The following is an 18,095-nucleotide window of genomic DNA, read 5'->3' on the forward strand; positions in this document are numbered from 1 at the left end:
ACGGTCTCAGGGTCCTGGGATGGAGCCCTGCGTCAGGCTCTCTGCTCAGTGGGAAGCCTGTTTCCCTCTCTCTCTGCCTGCCTCTCCACCTACTTGTGATCTCTCTCTCTGTCAAAAAAATAAATAAAATCTTTAAAAAAGAGAGAGAGGCGCGGGGAGAATTTTGTTCCTTTTCCCCTGAACTTTCAGAGTTTCAGCAGAAATGGGAGCCACCCTTACTGAGCAGCTCGAGGGTTCCAGCCCCGTGCGTATAGAATTTGTACCCTCACACCCTGCCTCCCGGCCGTTGTCTCCATTCCCACAGATGTAGACACTGAAGTATGGAAAGACTAGTCAGAATTTGATCTGGATTTGAATTGCGGCTGCTGGTCTTCAAGCCCCTGCTCTTCTTCTTACCTAGTTTGGTCCCTTGACTTTACAGAGGAGGAAACTGGGGCCCGGAGCGGGGAAGCGACTCCCCTGACCGGCGCTAAGCCTGAAAGTGGGTTCTGGTTTGCAGGCCTTGACATGCCCACGCAGCCCTGTCCTTGGTACCTGGCCTCCATCCCACGTCACCCCAGTGTTCACCGAATGCCTCTTCTCAGGGTGACCCTGCATGGAACCCCTTCTGCTCATTCTCAGGCGCTTCCTGTGACCGTGCTGGGAAGTGGGCCATGTCTTGGCTAAAAAATCCAGTCTCCTAGATGTTAGAAGTTTCTGCCCACAGTCAGCCAGTGTTCAGTGACACTAGTTACTTCGTTCTTGGTCTTTGAAGTCCGTTGGCCCACCTCCCGTTCTCCACCTGAAACCCTGGCTCTCCTCAGATCCGAGGAGGGTGGCAGCACAGAGTGCATCTGGATCCAGAAGGCAGGCGCTCCAGTGTGGACTTTGCAGCCCAGAGTGGTCTTTTGCGTTTGTGTTGTTCGCACAGGCCCCACGAGGCTGCGTAGATTCTAGGTCCCAAATATAGATGGGGACACAGCTCTGAGAGGGAGGGAAACTTAGTCCTCAGTGGTAGAGCTAGAACTGAAACAAGAGTCTTCTGACTCCAAATTCGGAATTTTAGTTGAAACATGCTTGTTGGTTCAGTCATCTTCTGTTCCCCAGGAGGCACCGGCCAGCGCTTTAGGGTGCTGGCATGACTGCCAGCCCGCGCTTTGTTGACCCTCTGCTGTGTCGCGGATTGGCCTTGTCCCCTTCTCCGAGCCTCTGTGGCCTCATCTGTCAAGGGAGGCTGGTGATGTCTGCTTTGCAGTAGTGATGTCCTAATAGCCGTAGTCCTAGCAGTGTCTGGGGGGCCACGTGTGAGGCACCCTTCTCAGCCTTTTCACACATTCTCAGTTCATCCCTTCAGGAAGCCTGTGAGGTAAATACTTTTACCATTCTTTTTAAAAAACAAAAACAAAAACACAATGACCCAGGCACAGAGTGGCCAGATCCCTTGCTCAGGGTGGCACAGGCAGGAATGCGGGGAGCTGTGGCTGTGGAACCTGCATTCTCAGCCACTGGAGGCCGTCTGTCCGTGCATAACGTTTTTAGTTAGGTGGGGAGTGGAGATGAGATGAATCAGGCTCCTTGCTCAAAGCCTGCTTTTAACAGGCACTCAGGAAACAGGTTTCCTTTGTTGTTTCGGGATATTGGGCAGTGACTTTTCCCGGCTATCGGCCTTCGCTGAGCTTGCCAGGGAGGCCTCCTGGGGAGGGGAGGCTTTCTCCCCCACCCAAGCGGGGGCAGGGATGGGGCCGGCCCCCCGAGGAGAGAAAGGACAGGGAAGAGGAAGCCAATGATTCTTTGAGCTTCCTGTGGTGCAACAAGCCTTTGACAGAGTCTCAGAGCAAATCCTTGTTCGGATGGTGGTGATCCCTATTTTAGAGATAAGCTGGGGCCCGGAGAGGCTAAGTGACTCTCTAACGTCTCACAGCAAATCATCAGGAGACCTGGGTTTTGAACCCAGTTTGATTTGGCTTTTATCTCGGTGATGTAGTCCAAGGCTGTGGGCACTTGGAGGTCCAGTCTACCCCCAGGTCACTTTCCTGAGCTCCAGGCCCTTTTCCCCGAGGTGGGCACTGCCTGCACGATGAAGGGGATTTCCTTGTTGGCCTCTCTGAGCTCTCAGGAAGAACGTAGTTTTTTACCACCGACGTCACCTTGAAGATAGAGAGAATGCACTTGAGAGTTGTGTAGTCGTGATCTTAAAAGAAGTAGGGAGAGGGCAGTGGGGTGGGGGATGTATTTGCATGGAGGTTGTGGGGACTATGGAATTTGTGTTTAAAAGTATTGAGAGGCACATTTCTCCTTGTTCTCATTCAAGCTGTAAATATTGATCTGATTTTTTAAACCCCAAAATACAGTTTTTGTAGAGTTGAGTCTTTTCCATTGGAAATTCTTATTACTCTTCAGGATACAAGAGGGGAAAATGGCTGGCAAATGTATTTATTACTGATTCTGCCCATGTATAGTACAATTCAGGGAGGGGAAATGTGCCGGAGAAAAAGTCATAAATATTTATATTTTAATCCAATTTCCTTTCAAAATGTTCCCAATTGTATTGAAAAATTGCATCAAATGCATTTAATTTAACTCTAGGATGTGAAAGCTGCCCAAGCAGAACTGGAAAAGGCCTTCGCGGGGACAGAAACAGAGAAGGCTCTTCGGTTGAGCTTGGAAAAGAAGCTTTCAGAGATGAAGAAGAGGCACGAGGGGGACTTGGACATGGCCGTGGTCCTGGAGCAAAAAGACAGGTCTGGTTCTTATCTCTACGACGTGCTGACATTCGTTTCTCGGGCAGCAGGGTGAAAGGGTGTCCTCTTCCCACTCTCTCACCCCTCCTTTCTCTGCTTGCTCCCCCACAGTGAGAAAACCTGGAGTAAGATCAGGGTGGAGGGAAAAGGAATAGGGTTAGGGCTGTGAGGACAGGGATAGAATCATAGATAAAAAATCTCGCCGAAAAGTTCTGTTCCGATACTAGATGTAGCCTTCAGTTTGACTGTGAGCTTCCTGGTAACCAGAGGAAGAAGAGAAAAACAGTCTTGATGAACGTAAGAGTCACACTGCCCACCGAAGAATGTGAGCCAGGAACTCAGGAGAAGCCATTTTACTTGACATCGTAGGGGAGAAATTTCTCTTGTGAATCTTCCCAGAGGGAACAGGAAGTGATTTTATCCCCACAGTAGATGTTAGTGAGTTTTGTGGGACCTGTTTTTCATGATATCTTTTTTTTTTCTTTTTAAAGATTTTATCCATTTGAGAGTGGGAGAGCACAAGCCGGTGGTGGGTGGGCAGAGGGAGAGGGCGAAGCAGACTCCCCGCTGAGCAGGGAGCCCAACTCGGGGCCAGATCCCAGGACCCCGAGATCATGACTTGAGCCGAAGGCAGATGCTTAACCAACTGAGCCACCCAGGCGCCCCTCATCATGTCTTTTAATGCAGGCTGAAGGCCCAGATTAGCACATCGGCAAGGGGCCAAAACAGTGTAGACTGAGTATAGAGCTCTTTGTTGGTCCAGGAATAAAATGTGTGCCATGTAGTCAGAGAAATGGATGGGCCATAGGACCTTTAGGCAGTCTTTTTTTTTAAACCTTTAGGCAGTCTTAATCAAACTTTGATCAAAACTGATCAGGAGTGAGTTGAGGTTTTCTTGTTTATCATGAACGTTACATGTTGATTCTCTTCCCTTGCTTTGCTGGTCCCCAGGTGGAAGGTTGTGTAAACTAAATACAAGTGAAGCTTCTGGCTAACCTGTGACCTACTGAAGAGCCAGCCTCATTTGGAATTTGACAGAGATTGTTCTAAAGCGAATGATCTGCTTTCCTATTTCCTGAAATAGAGGGTGCTGACTCTAGTCCATTTCTTTGTGGTTGCTCACTGACTCCCGATTGACGGGCCCACCGTGTTGTTTGGGTTCTGGTGCCCAGTCGCCCCAACTCCCAGCTGCTGTTTGCTTTTCATTCTGCCTCCGTACCCCCGTATGAGATTTGAGTCTGCAACTTGTTTTCATGTTTTAGGATTATCTATAAAAGAGGAATGAACAGACCGAAGGAGAGGCCACAGTTTCCACTTATGCAGTGTCCTAGCTTCCGTGTCTGGAGGAGCTAGCGTTTCTTTGATGTGCCGCAGCCTTGTCTTAGCTTTGATCTGGAAAATGGGAGTTTGGGGATGAATCTCAAGAGTCATGAAACAGAGTTCTCTGTGAGGTGTGGGACCTCAGGGTTGAGTGAGTGAGCGTTTTTCTCAATTATGTGGCTAGGAAGAGAAGCCTCCCCAGACCAGTGTGGGGTTTTTTTTTGTTTTTTGTTTTTTTTGGCTGGGTCTCCCCTTCAGGGTTGCAACCTTTCTACCTAGAGAGAGTCTAGAATCCTTTTCCACACAAATTATTTATACGTTCCCTTGTATCTCTCCCAGCTAATGAGTGGTGAAGCCTTTAGAAGGTTTACAGGATTGTCTTTCCTGGGGGACCTGCAGGTCTCCAGCAGTTAAATTGGAAATAGGGAACCTAGGGAAAAGACCAGAATGTGCAGAGGCAGTCACCAAAGAAGAAAAGACAGACTTCCTGGTGCCAGTGAAGGGGAAGAAGGGGGAGGGTTGGGGGTGGGTTTGAGAAGAGGTCGTGGGCAAGAGTGGATTTGGAAGGGCCCTGCAGGGGTCCCAGTTAGATTCTCGGCGGTTGGTTCATTGGTCTGTTGGATCATGATGCCCTTTGTTCACAAATACTTCCTGAGCATCTTCTCAGTAAGTGGTGGTTAGAGTATAGGTGTGAATGATACAGACTGGGTCCCTCTCCTAAGACCTCATGTCAAAGTGTTTGCTCGTCATCTAGCTAGGTGGGAGGAGTGGAGGGCAGGAGCAGAGTGAGAAGGGCCACATGGATAGATGCTGGGTTAACCTAACATCTTTCTGATTTCATTCAGAGGGATTAGGAGGGGCTTCCCAGGGGAAGTATGAGGATAAAGGAGGAGTTACTCAGAGGAAGAAAGGATGTTCCAGGCATTGGGGTCCAAATGTATGGAAGTTCAGAGGCCAGAGGGCACAGAGCATGACCCAGGGACTTAGGGAACTATAGCGTGGCTGGAGAGTTGTGTTCTGGAAGGGAGGTGGGAAGAGACGAGGACAGGGAAGCTGGCCAGATCATGTGGGCTTTGTTGAATAGTTTGGGTTTTGTCTTCAGGGCATGTGACAAGCTGCTGATGAGTTAAGGGTGGGAATGGGGTGGTGTCAGGGTCCGACTATAATTTAGAGCGATTCTTCTCCCTCTGGGTGCCCCTGAAGGATGGGTTGGTGGTGGGGCTGTGTAGGAAGACTGCCTCTCAGGCTGATGGAGAGGACCAGACGAGGGATCACGGGACCAGGACTGAGGTGACGGAACTAGCATGGAGGAGGACAGGCAGAGATGTTTGGAAGGTAGAATTGACATGACGGCTTGAAGGGCTTGGTTGTTGTGGAGTTTGGGGATGAGGAAAAAGGCTGCAGAGATACCTCCTCACCGAGGTTTTGAGCGCGAGCAACTGTAGGATGGCGGTACAGTGTGCCGAGTTTGGGGAACGAAAGGGGGAAAGAACAGAGGTTTTTGGGTGGGGGGCGTGGAAGATAAGCTCTCAGTTGGGAAATGTTGTTGAGGGTTCATGGACATCCAAGAGTGAGTCTAGAAGATGCATGGGTATAGGGATTAAGGCTAGATTAAAGGAGCTGTAGATTGATTCGTTGACCAGCTACTGGGCGGGCCTGCCCACCAGCGAAATGGGGGTCAGAAGGTGAGCTGCTAAGCGGACTTGGAACTGGGGTGCTTGGGCATGCCCTGGTGAGATGGGGCCAGATGTGGCATCCAGACTGGCCTGTTGTAGGGCAGGGCCCTTGCTTGATGGGCACTACTGATGTCTTTCTGAGCTTCCTCCACCCTTTTGAAAGCTGTGTGCTTTCACTGCTCCATCTCCTACGATCTGACCTTAGAGCTAGTCTGGATCCTTCAGTCAGCTAACATTGGGGAGCCCTGTGGGTCAGATGCGGCCAAACAATATGTTTTATTTGGCCTACACAGTGCTTTTAAAAGTTTGAATTAGGTGCTTTTAAAAGTTTGAATTAAGGGTACCAGGACGGCTCAGTTGGTTAAGTGTCTGCCTTCAGCTGAGGTCATGATCCCAGGGTCTTGGGATCGAGCCCCTCATCGGGCTCCCTGCTCAGTGGGGAGTTTGCCTCTTCCTCTCCTTCTGCCCCTCTCCCCACTTGTGCTCTCTCTCTCTCTCAAATAAATAGATAAAATCTTTAAAAAAAAGTTTGACTTACTATTTAAGAAAAATCTACTTTCATGTAGAAGTTTGGCTTTCTAGCTTCTTTTAAAAACCTGGAAGGTGTGGCAGGCCTGGGCTCTGGTCTTGCGCGACTGAGGCCACTCCTGTGGATGGCCCCATGCTCCAGTTGGGCCACAGTCCCCACAGGCTGGCCTCTCTCATTCCCATCCCTACTGGAACTTGCTTTAAGGTAACTAACACAAATCATTTTTGCCGAAGTATAAGTTACCTGCAATACAGCACATCCGTTTCAAGTATATAGTTAGTGACTTTTACCTCTTCAGTTGATTATGTGATGATTTCAGAGTAGAACCCCTAGAGGGCAATCTTACTCCTCTGTCCCAGATTTGGGGGCGTTGCACTGGTGCTGCCCTGGTACCCTCTGTGCCTAATGGTCTTTGCCTGTTTGCCACGCTGTAGCAAGATACCAGAGATTGGGTAGCTCACAACCACTAGAAATTTATTTCTTACAGTCCTGGAGGCCGGAAGACCAGGGTGGCTGCATGGTCGGGTGAGAGCCCTCTTCCAGCCTGCAGACTTCCCACTGCATCCCTGCACGGTGGAGGGGGTCAGGCATCTTTCCGGAGCCTCATTTGTCAGGCACTGCTCGCATTCCTGAGTTCTACCCACGTGACCTACTCGGCTCCCAAAGCCCCACCTCCTAATCCTGGCACCAGAGGGGGTTAGGATTTCAATATCTGAATTTTGGGGGGCCACGAGCATTCAGACCATAGCACCAGTGCATTGCCAGCTGCTTTGAACTGCTTTTAGCTGACTCTTGACCTTCACCCTGGGAGCCAGGGAAGCTCTCTGACTGTCAAGCCTTTGTTCTTCCTGCCATTCAAGTTGCTTTCGAGGCTTCGCTACAGAAAGGCTCTTCGGAGGGTTCCCTGACAAAATGCTAATTGTTGAATGTTAAAAAAGGGTAATAATTATAGCAACTGTCATTTGTCGAGTTGTGCTGTATGCCTGGAGGTATGTAGGGCCGTTTTAGATGTCTTATCTCTAATCCACGTGAGCAAGTAATCCCCATTTTATAACTGAGGAGATGTAGACCCGTGGTGGTTAAATAACGTGGTCGTGGTCAGGGAGCATAATTTGGTGGCCCCAAGGAGGTGTTCAGCTCTACCTGAGGCGGGGCCTCAGGGTGTGGTTGGCACAGTTGCTTCAAGTGGGGGGGTGTGGTGGGTGTGTATTAGCAGGTGGTGGGGATGGAGTGTTGAAGGGCATTCTAGGTGGGGGGACAAGTGTGAGCAAAGGTCTGGAGGCCCAAGACAGCTTGGCGTGTGGAGAGATCTGGAAGCGAGGCCCCGGGTGGTGAGGGAGTGGGTGACGGCCTCCTGCGAGAGAGGAAACTGAAGCTGCCAGCGGGGCCTCTGATCTTGTAGGCCTGAAAAGCTAGGGTTCTTACCTGCCTTGCTCACGAGTTTGGCCTTTATCTTGAAAGTCAGTATATTTTAAACATTGCCCTGAGAAGCCACGGAGAAAGGTTCTCGGTTTTTGCTCACTCCCTGGGACAGTTCTGCTCTATGGGTCATGTTTGTTCAGGCTTCAGGGCCCCATTTCTTTCGCAGAAAGGATTCTTGGTCAAAAAAATTAGTAGTCGGCTGCCGTCCGTGGTGGGGGCTGTTGAAAGTCTGAACACGGGGGTGGCTTGGTCAGGCCATAGTCTGGTAGCTCGGAGGCTGGATCCACCAGGGCCCTGCTGGAGGCGAGGGGACACCTAATGTCACGGGAATTCTGGCCCTTACTCTCCGACCTGCATAGTGCGATTCCGTTTCTGTTCATTGGTCATGTCTACTTTGAAGATGTCTGGCCCCATTTCCTGCCTCCTCCTGCTCCACTGAGCTAAGAGAACAGCTTAGAATTAATATTTAAATTTTGTTCGCTTTTAGACTGATTGAGGAGTTGAAGCTGTCTTTGAAGAGCAAAGAAGCTTTAATTCAGTGCCTTAAAGAGGAGAAATCTCAGATGGCGTGTCCTGATGAGAGGGTGTCATCTGGGGAGCTCCGAGGACTCTCTGCTGCTCCGAGGGGAGACCAGGAGGGAGGATCCGAGGTGAGCCGGCGGGGTGTGGAGGGGGCCTTGAATTAGCACCCTGGACTCCACTGTGGCAGAGGGGATGCACCCTCGGTCCCCGTGAGTCACACTGCTTCCAAATATTAGCTCTCCAGCAGCTGAGGAATGAGCAGGAACTTCCTTTGTCAGGGGCCCTGACATGTTTTCCCCCCTCTAGCCTCATGCTTAGACACAGTTGGTTAAAAAAACAGCCATACCTGCTTGTCTCTGTCTCACCGTGTGTTCACCTGTTGCCCTGGGACTTTATTTCCGTCCTTTGGGTTTTCTCGGGATAAAACTTAGTACCTGTTGTACCTTTGTGGTTAGAGGCTGTGGGGGAAGGGAACTATGTTTTGTCGGGCCAGGCGGCTGGCGAAGCAGGCCAGTGTACCGCTGCGGTTAATCCTTCTGACCACTCTGCGAAGCCCTGGTCACGGTCCCCTTGTGGAATTTGGAAATGGGCTCAGAGGAGTTGCTGGGTTGCTAGTACCAGACCCCAGAGCCTCCCAGAGGTCCTTCCCACCTCCTACCCGCCACATGAGGCAGCCTCTGCAGCAGCTGCAGGAGGACGGCCTGTGCCGTGCGGGTGGGTTTAGCCGAGATCTCCCAGTGCTCACTGGACCCGGAGTGGCTGCTGCACGTGCTGGATTCCCAGTGTGGGTGTTCTGGCTGCTTGGGAAAGTCTTGACTTTTTATGGAGCAGAGTCTTCTTTGTCACTGCCTCAACAGTGATTTCTGGAGCATCACTGGTTAGTTTTGGCTATAATTAGCCCGTGGCTCCTGCTCGTCCCTTGAACCCTGCAGGCCCTGTCCTTCCGCTGGCCCTTTTCATCGTCCAGCGGCTCCATGGTTTTTTCTCTGGGGGGCTGGTGATCAGCCCACATGGCTGGCTTGTCTTTACATTCCTCTTCACTCGGGTGGGACACCATGCGAGCCCGAGAGGAGTGGACACTTACTGCCGTGACTTCTGCAGTGGTGGGGAAGTCAGGAAATGAGACGGTCGTTCTGATTGTTCTGGGGAAGCTGTTGGATTGTGAGTGCCTTCCGGTGCCAATTAATGCCTTTTCTCAGGCTGCACAAATGGAGCGCCAGCAGGAGAGACACCGCTTTGAAGAGAGGATCCAGGTATGTTGACGCAATTTAAAGTAACATATTGAAGATTTCCCCTTGCTTCATGCTTTATTCTGAGAGCAGTCGGTAGTTTGGTGTGACAATAGCTGTCACTTAGGGAATGCCAGTGGGTGCCAGCGAGGCCTTCCGGACTTCAGAGAAGCCTCTCGGTCTTGGCAGGAATTCTGTAAAGCCGACATTCCCATTGCGCAGATGAGGCTTGTGAGGCTCAGAGAGGCGAGGGCCCTTTCCGGAGATCAGGTGACTTGGAGCAGCTCTAGCAGGGACCCAGACCTGCCGCTGCTCTGTGTCCACCGGTCCCGGCGGCCGGCATTTATGCGGCGCCTGCCAGCTTGGAAAGAGCTTGCCGTCCATTATCTCATTTGATCCTCACAACAGCCCGGGAGGGAGGCAGCCTGATCATCTTTAGAAATGAACTCAGACTATAAATGTGTATGTTCAGTCTCCATCAAACCAAATTCTCTGCTAGCTTTTGTAGCATTAAGGAATGAAATTAATGATCTGTTATTTCCCCCAAATAACCTGGTAGGGTTTCAAAGACTCTGATGTGACTGTATTCAAATTCCAGAAGGCATTGGAGTCCTTCCCACAGGAGCAGCTGTCACCGTCTTAACTGATCTGATCCCCTTCTTCTCCCCCAGCCCCGTTGCCGTGAGCGCTAGCACCATAACGGGGAGCTGCCGCCGCTGCGTTCAGCTCGACTCGGAAACATTAATCACACGGTGACAGGAATAAGATAGAATAACCGCGTCTGAGTGTGCTCTTACAGATATATTTACAGTGCATTTTGGTTGGAACGCATCAACTTAGTGAATCTTTTTCTAATCTAATTTAGGCACTTCAGGAGGACCTGAGAGAGAAGGAAAGAGAAATTGCTACAGAAAAGAAAAATAGTTTAAAGAGGGATAAAGCCATTCAGGGTCTAACCATGGCATTAAAGTCAAAGGAAAAAGAGGTATGTGGTGAGTCTGAGACACCCGAAGTGAGATTTTTCTTTATTAGCCTCTGTGGCTGGCCTGTCCAACCCTGAATTTTTAGCTTTGGGTGGAAAGTTATAAGAGCTGGGATGAGTCTAGGGGATGGGGAAAGGGCCTGTTAGTCCATTAGAAATTCCTTTGGAATGTCCGATCTAGTGCTAGCTAGGAAAAATTCTGTGGAAGTGACATGTGGATGTGGATGTTTGAATTTTCTGGTAGTTACATTCAAAGAAGTAAGAAACAAGTGAAATAATATATATATCCCAAATGTCATCATTTCAACATGTCAGCAGGAAGATAGTAGCAGTAATGAGGTGGTTAGAATCTTTCTCATCCTCGTGTCGTCTCTGAAGTTCAAGGGTGCCTACAGCACTTCGCATCTCAGGCGAACCACATTTCAGGTGCCCAGCAGCCACAGGTGGTCTGGACAAGGCCCGGTCTTGCAAAGACAAGATTGAGATTGAAGGACTTTTAGGAGGCCAGGCCATGCCTGTGAACCGGTGAGCTACCTGGGTCGTTGCCTGTGGGATCCAAGGTTGTGGCCAGTGTTTTCTTGCTGTTTTAGTATTGTCAGCATAGTAGTGTGTTGTTTCTCAGTAACTGAGCGAGGCACAGGTACAGAGGAGAAAACCTAGCCCTGCTCGCGGGTCCTGTGAGGAAGAAAGACAGGGTGAAGGTGCGGTGATTGAGGGACGTGTGGGGGCTGTGCAAGTAGAAAGCAAGGAACCTGTTCCAGATTAGGGTATGTCATGGGGAGCAGTACCTGGAGGAGAAGGTGTCTGAGCTGAATCTTGAAGGGTGACTAGGAGTTGGTTGGGAGGGGAGGCAGAGAAGAGGACACTGGTTAATCCATTAAGTTAGGAAAGAGTGGGAGGGGAGGCAGAGAAAAGGACACTGGTTAATCCATTAAGTTAGGAAAGAGTCTGATGGGGTTTGTAGAACCAAAAGCATTTTGAGGTTGTCTGGGCATTAAGTGCAGAACCCAAGGGAGACTAGAGAAGAAGCTGGCAGCCAGCCAGTGGTGGTGGAATTTGTCATTTTTGGCTGTTTGGGTGGCATGCCACTGAGGGCTCTTCAGGAGGAGGGCTGTGATCACATGTGCATTTCGGTGAGGACTCTGGGCTCTATCTGGGGAGTGGCTTACAGGAGCGAGAGAATGGTGGTAGGGGGGCCAGTAGCAGAGGCGAGAGTCGAGAAAGATTGAGTTACAGCAGTGGCCACTGCTAAATAGGAGTGGAGGGGTAACCCTTACTTGGGAAGTGAAATTAGAAATAATGAGAAATAGTTAAAAATTGGAAGGAAATTTGGGGAAATTTGCTGAGGGGATGTAGGACCGAGAGAAGGAGCCGTGGAGGATGACTTCCGGTGGTCTGGCTGGAGTGACTGGGAGACGGTGGTGCCACTGACTCAGGTGACAGCATGGAAGATGGCGTATGATGGCAGCATGGGTTTGGTGATGGAGGCGGCGAGTCTGTTTACGAAGTGTTGACCGTGGGGAGCTTGTGGACCACCAAGGTGGGATGTCCAGGGGGAGACGGGAGTGGCAGCCTCAAGCCCGGAGAGAGCTCGGGTGAGAGTTACAATTCTAGGAGGGGGTCTGCCTGTCTCGGGAATGTATAGAAGGGGGAAGAACAAGGCTGAGGATGGGGCCGCAGGGGAGAGGAAGGCATGGAGGAGACAGGAATGACTGCACAGGTATGAAGAGATCCAGGAAACCGTGGTGCCGAAGAAGCGAAAAGGGGAGAGTCTGGGTCATTACTGGTGTCAGAGGCGGCAGAGGTTTGACTCATAGTAATAGTAGTTACCATTTCTACCGTTGCTTAACGTGGGAGTTCAGGGCCCAGCTGAAGTTGGAGACCTTCAGTGTAGAGTAGCACTGCGGAGGGGCCTTCGTGGGTGCTGGCCAAGTCCAGCGTGTGGCCACGGGCATCACTGCTGACGGGGGACAGGAGGTCAGCAGAGCTGAGAGATTCTGGGAGTGGCCAGACCCTCTCTGTGGGCAGCAGTACTTCTCAGCCAGCCCTGGTCTTCGCACCAGCACCCATCGCTTCACTGAGCCCTGCTGAAGCTGGAGTCGGGTGACGAGTAGTCTCCTCATCTTCTGGTGGTGGGGATTGAGACTCAAGGAGATTAAGAAGTCCCCCAGCTAGTGAATGGCCAGAGTCAGAGTCCCACTTCTCCGATTTCATGCCTTCCCTGACGACGAAGCCCTTGATCAGGAGACTGCGCCATCCAGCAGGAAGAGCACTTGAGTTGTCCCGTTGCACACTTGGCTGCTGTTCTTACTTTGACCCAGGTGGAAGACCTTAACTCTGAGATCGAAGAGCTCAGTGCTGCCTTTGCAAAGGTCACAGAGGTGCCCCTGAAAGCACAGACACAGAAATTCCAGGTAAGCGTTCACTTGGCTTGAAGTGGCTGTGCCGTTGGTCCAGACTCCTGGGGGAGGGCAAGACCGAGCAGCTGAGAGGAGCCTGGGAAAACTCTGCAATGGCCTCTGTTAATGGAGTTACCGGTCTCAGGAGAAGATGTTCTCTCCCAGCTCTGGGGGCTTCTCCAGCTCCCTCCTCACTGCGCTAATGGCAGTGGTGGCAGCCACCCCCACGGTTAGGAGACCGTGCAAGACCTGTGTTACCTCCTGTTATCTTCACAGCCCTGTGGGGAAGGGCGTTGTCATCCTTGCTGTGTTTGTGGGGTTTTTGAAGCTCAGCGAGGGTGGGCAGCTTATCGATTGTCACACAGCTTGCTGGGGCAGGGCCAGGATTTAAATGTAGTAATTGTTGATAGTAATGCCTGACATTTACTGCACACATACTGTGTGCAAACCCCTGTGCTCAGGGCCCTCTCTGGATTAGCTCAAGGGATCTGTGCAGCAGATCATGGAGGAGGCACTGTTAATATCCAGGTTCAGGTCAAGTCAACTTATTCAGGTCAAGTCAAGGTTCAGGTTCAGGTCAAGTCAAGTAACTTGTATAGGGTCACAAAAGTGGTTTAAGTGAGAGCGCCAGGGTTTGCCTCAGAACCAGTCTCTCCCCCAGGCCTTTCCTTTTACTCCGCCCCCCCCAACCCCCCTCCCCCTCCCCCCCCCCGATTTCTTTAGTCCAGCTGCTCCCTGACACGTGTCACTTGCACACCTTGATGATTTGACCTGCCTTTTTTCCTTTTTTTTTCCCGCAGCCTTGTACTCTAAGGACCCCTGCTGGTCACCTCCTTGATGTTCCACCTTTCTGATTAATTTTAGTTTTGTGGTTTTAATTTTTTAATATTTTCTTGCCCTGTTTCTAGTTTCTCTATACAGTGTATCCCTTTTACTAATAATGAGTCAATAAGGTCCCATCATCTGAATGAGGCCCATACTGCTTAAAGGTCTCCCTGCCGCCTCTCCCCCCATGGTATTTTTGGTTATAAGCTAGAAGTTAGAAGTTAAGTCTAGTTTAAGACTGCTTGATTCTTAAGATTCATGTCCGACGTCTTATCTTTTGCAGAGCTCTGGTTCACAGTAAGAATAATTGAAGTAATTTGGTTTAAATCATGGTGCACTAGAAGCATAGGCAAGTCTCTGCCTTTGGAATGTCAGATTTGCCTCCCCTGCCATTTGGTTGATGGAGTGGAGCTGGGATTACACTGAGTTGGCTTTTTCCCCCCTCTTGCTTTGAAAATAACAAGTTTTAAAAGCCGAGTTCTTAGGAACGCCATTGATATTTCCTAGTGCTTGAGGAAAACAATGTTGGCAGTTGACAAGAGAGACCAGACAGACATCCCTATAATCGCTGATATTTTGCTTGTTATGTTGGGCCTTGAACATTTAAATGCTACCCAGATTTATCACATAACATTTATTAATTTCCTAACTATCAGTCCTAGTTAAAAGACTTTCAGAATGATTTTTGAGGTCTTTTATTTATTTATTTTTTTTGAAGATTTTATTTATTTATTTGACAGAGAGACAGCGAGAGACGGAACACGAGAAGGCAGAGAGAGAGGGAGAAGCAGGCTCTTTGCTGAGCAGGGAGCCCGATGTAGGGCTCTATCCCAGGACCCTGGGATCTTGACCTCAGCTGAAGGCAGATGCTTAATGACTAAGCCACCTAGGGGCCCCTGATTTTTGAGGGCTTGTCACTTACAGAGTTGGCTGGGGTTCTTGTCTTGTAAAAAGCAGAAGCCCCGAACTTCTGAAAGTCCTTAGGTTCTGTGTGCTCCTTTAGTCCTTAGCCATGGAGGTAGAATGTGTACTGGTTTGGCAGGTTGTTGGAACTTGCACTTAAGTCTGATTCCAAAATCTGTGTTCTTTTTTTTTTTTAATTTGATTTAATTTATCTATTTGACAGAGAGAGACACAGCGAGAGAGGGAATACAAGCAGGGGGAGTGAGAGAGGGAGTAGCAGACTCCTGCTGAGCAGGGAGCCTGATGCTGGGCTCGATCCTGAGACCCTGGGATCATGATCTGAGCTGAAGGCAGATGCTTAATGACTGAGCCATGCAGGCACCCCCAAAATCTGTGTCCTTGCCACTGTTCTGATTGTGTGTGTGTGAGCGTGTGAGTAAATGCCCGTGGTATGGTTATATCGGCTGTTCCATTATAAGGTCTACATTTGAATGTTGCACAGGCCCTTGAAAATGCCTTTTCTTTCACATAATGGGATCTTTTGGGGATGCATGTGATCTGAACTAATTGCAGATTGAATAGAACAGCCGAAGTTCACAGACTTGGCATTAAGCCTGACATTGAGACAACAGCGGTGATGCTCACATTCTTGGAGTGGTTGCCACAGTGCAGAGATGTGAATTCTAGTCACAGGTGTGCCTCTCTGAAGGCTGCCGTGCGGGGTGCCTGCTGCTACGTCTAGACCCATTGAAAAGTACGTGATTTCAAATGGGAAATACAGGTTTCCCCCGCTATCCAAAAGTAGAGCTTCCATATGAAATCCTTATTAGCCAAAATGGCGTAAAGCAAAGAAGCAATTACCATTGATTTGCATGGAAAAATTTTTGAGCATTCTCAGACCCAAAAACAACCTCTCTTTTTGAGGCTTTTCTGGCCTTTTAGGACACATCATCTTGCTAAGAGATACACAGAATAAATCAAGATAAAGCACAGAATCTCCCAAGACTTCGCAGTTCAGAGGTGTGGTTGGGATGCCGTGTAGGAGTTTGGTGGGTAAAGGCTCACTGCCAAACAAAGGTGGAATGCCCTTTTCACTTAATTTTTTTTTTTATTGAAGTGTAGTTGACACACAATATTATATTAGTTTCAGGTGGACAAGATAGTGATTCAATGTCTATATGTATTCCGAAGTGGTCACAGTAAATCTAGCTGCCACCTGTCACCACATGTAGTTGTTACAGTGTTACTGTGTTCTCTGTGTTGGCATTACATCCTTGTGACCTGTTTTATAACTGGAGGTGCGTACCTTTTACTAACCCCATTCTTCTCTTTTGCCCCTCTCTCCACCCACTTCTCATCTGGCAACCACTGAATCACTGTGTGTGTCTGAGTGTTACTGGGTGCCTTTTCTCATGAAAGTGCGAATCCTCTTCTGATTTCGCTTGGTTAGCGAAAACAGGTGCTATTGTAGGCCTTTTGTAAGACGAAGTGGCGTAATGTGAACTTTTGAAAAGTGGGGCATACCTGTGCATTTTGTTCTCCTCCCCGCCCTGCTCAGCTATACAAGTAAAATTGCATGTTGTAGGAATTTATAAAATACTTAAAACTGTGGAAAGAGGTTGATAGATGTCACCAATAAACTCGTGTCTAAAGATGTTCACTATTAATACCTTGACTCTTTCAATGCATGTTTATGCAGACATACAGTCTTTGAGAAAGTAGAAGGGATCAGACCTATTCTGTTCTATAATCTTTTTTTTTTTTTTTTAAAGATTTTATTTATTTGACAGAGAGAGATCACTGAGATCTCTCAGTGGCAGAGAGGCAGGCAGAGAGAGAGAGGGAAGCAGACTCCCCGCTGAGCAGAGAGCCTGATGCGGGGCTCGATCCCAGGACCCTGGGATCACGACCTGAGCCGAAGGCAGAGGCTTTAACCCACTGAACCACCCAGGCACCCCTATAATCTTTTTTTCATCGAATATTCTTATCATAATAGTATATATAGATCCGCCCACTCCTTTTTTAAAATTTTCATTTTGAAATGATTGTAGATTCACATGCAGTTGACTTCTGTATACTCTTTACCTGGTTCTCCCAAAGGTGACTTCGTCCCTAACTTTAGTAACAATATCACAACCAGGACATTGGCCTTGGTGCAATCCCTGCTTCTTACTCAGATTTCTGCAGTTTGACATGCACTCGTGTGTGTGTGTGTGTGTGTGTGTGTGTGTGTGTGTGTGTGTATGTGTATCCCAATGCTTTTTAAACAGCCTTTTTTTTTTTTTAAAGGTTTTATTTATTTATTTGACAGAGAGATAGAGCACAAGTAGGCAGAGCGGCGACAGGCAGGGGGAGAGGGAGAAGCAGACTCTCCACCGAGCAGGGAGCCCGATGCGGGACTCGATTCCAGGATGTGGGGGTCATGATCTGAGCTGAAGGCAGACACTTAGCTGTCTGAACACCCAGGTGCCCCTTACACAACAATCTTTTTAAACAGCCACATGTAGGCCTCTGTATGTATGTGTCGCATTGTTTTTAGGTGGGGGATGTGGGTGGGACATGTGTTTGAATCTTGACTCTGCTCCTCCTACTGCTGTAGCCATGGGCCAGATCCTGGAGCTCTCCCAACCTGCTCACGCATGGTAAAATCCGGATAATCACACTTAGATCCCGTAATCCTCACAAGGATTGCACAAGATGGGGCACCTGGGCATGGGGTGTAACTCAGTAAATGTTGTCAAGTCTTCCTTAAGTTGGGTAGTATCATCTTGCGGCATGAAAATAGAGCAGATACTGTGGTCGGTTTCGCAAGCCTCTCTTCACGGTGTTGTGCAGATAGCTTTTAGTTGGAGGAAGCTCTCCGTAGTGTCCCTTGGCTGGGAATGGAAGTTCATGCACGTGCCGGAAAATAGGAACTAGGTTTACTGATCCCGCACTCCCAGACACGGAGCTTTCGGTGTCATGTTTCGTCTTCACGACCGCCCCGTGAAACAGATTTTGCAGACGAGGAAGCTGAGGAGCAGAAACGTTAACTCCTCCTAAGCCACATGGCTGGAACCGGGCTTTGAACCCTGGGCTCTGTGACTCTCTCTTAGACTCCTCATGTTTCCGCACCGTGGGGAATGGAGCCAAACGTGGTTTGGCTCATATAATGTTTGGCCCTGAGTTTCTGACTAGGTCTAATGACACCAAACAATTTGCTGCCTGTTTGTAAGCCCCCCTCTGACGACAGGAGTTCCGAAAGCAGGGTGTCATGCAGGAAAAGTACAAAACTTTTCGGAGTGTCTCGGAGGGCCACTTAAGGAAACGGAAATGGAACATATCTTTGTGGTGTGAGTATGAATTTGAACTTTCTAGAAGAAGCTCTGTCATCATCATTTGCGCGATAACCCACAGAACGTTCAACACTTCATGATAACTATTATTTTAATTGTCACCATGGCTGGCCTGTGTTTAACAGGCTCCTAATTGGTGTTCCTGGCTCTAGCCTTCCCCTCTTTGAATTCAGTCTTCTTGTTTTAATTCTTACTAGTTTATTGGTGTTAATTGGAATCTTCCCTGGAACGGG

At 49.2% G+C, this 18,095-nt stretch overlaps 1 protein-coding gene across 5 annotated transcripts in view; it reads left to right on the top strand.

Annotated features, from left to right (window-relative positions):
• The window catches only part of CDK5RAP2 (CDK5 regulatory subunit associated protein 2), a 168,752-nt gene that overhangs the window by 40,196 nt on the left and 110,461 nt on the right, over nucleotides 1-18,095 (top strand). For all 5 annotated transcript variants that reach the window (XM_046022623.1, XM_046022624.1, XM_046022625.1 and 2 more), the window contains 5 exons: nucleotides 2,566-2,720; nucleotides 8,155-8,317; nucleotides 9,389-9,442; nucleotides 10,284-10,403; nucleotides 12,722-12,814. In XM_046022623.1, coding sequence (XP_045878579.1) covers nucleotides 2,566-2,720; nucleotides 8,155-8,317; nucleotides 9,389-9,442; nucleotides 10,284-10,403; nucleotides 12,722-12,814 — 585 coding nt within the window. The remainder of the gene's footprint in view (nucleotides 1-2,565; nucleotides 2,721-8,154; nucleotides 8,318-9,388; nucleotides 9,443-10,283; nucleotides 10,404-12,721; nucleotides 12,815-18,095) is intronic.

The sequence above is a fragment of the Meles meles genome, chromosome 11, assembly GCF_922984935.1.
Source record: "Meles meles chromosome 11, mMelMel3.1 paternal haplotype, whole genome shotgun sequence".
Classification (NCBI taxonomy): domain Eukaryota; kingdom Metazoa; phylum Chordata; class Mammalia; order Carnivora; family Mustelidae; genus Meles; species Meles meles.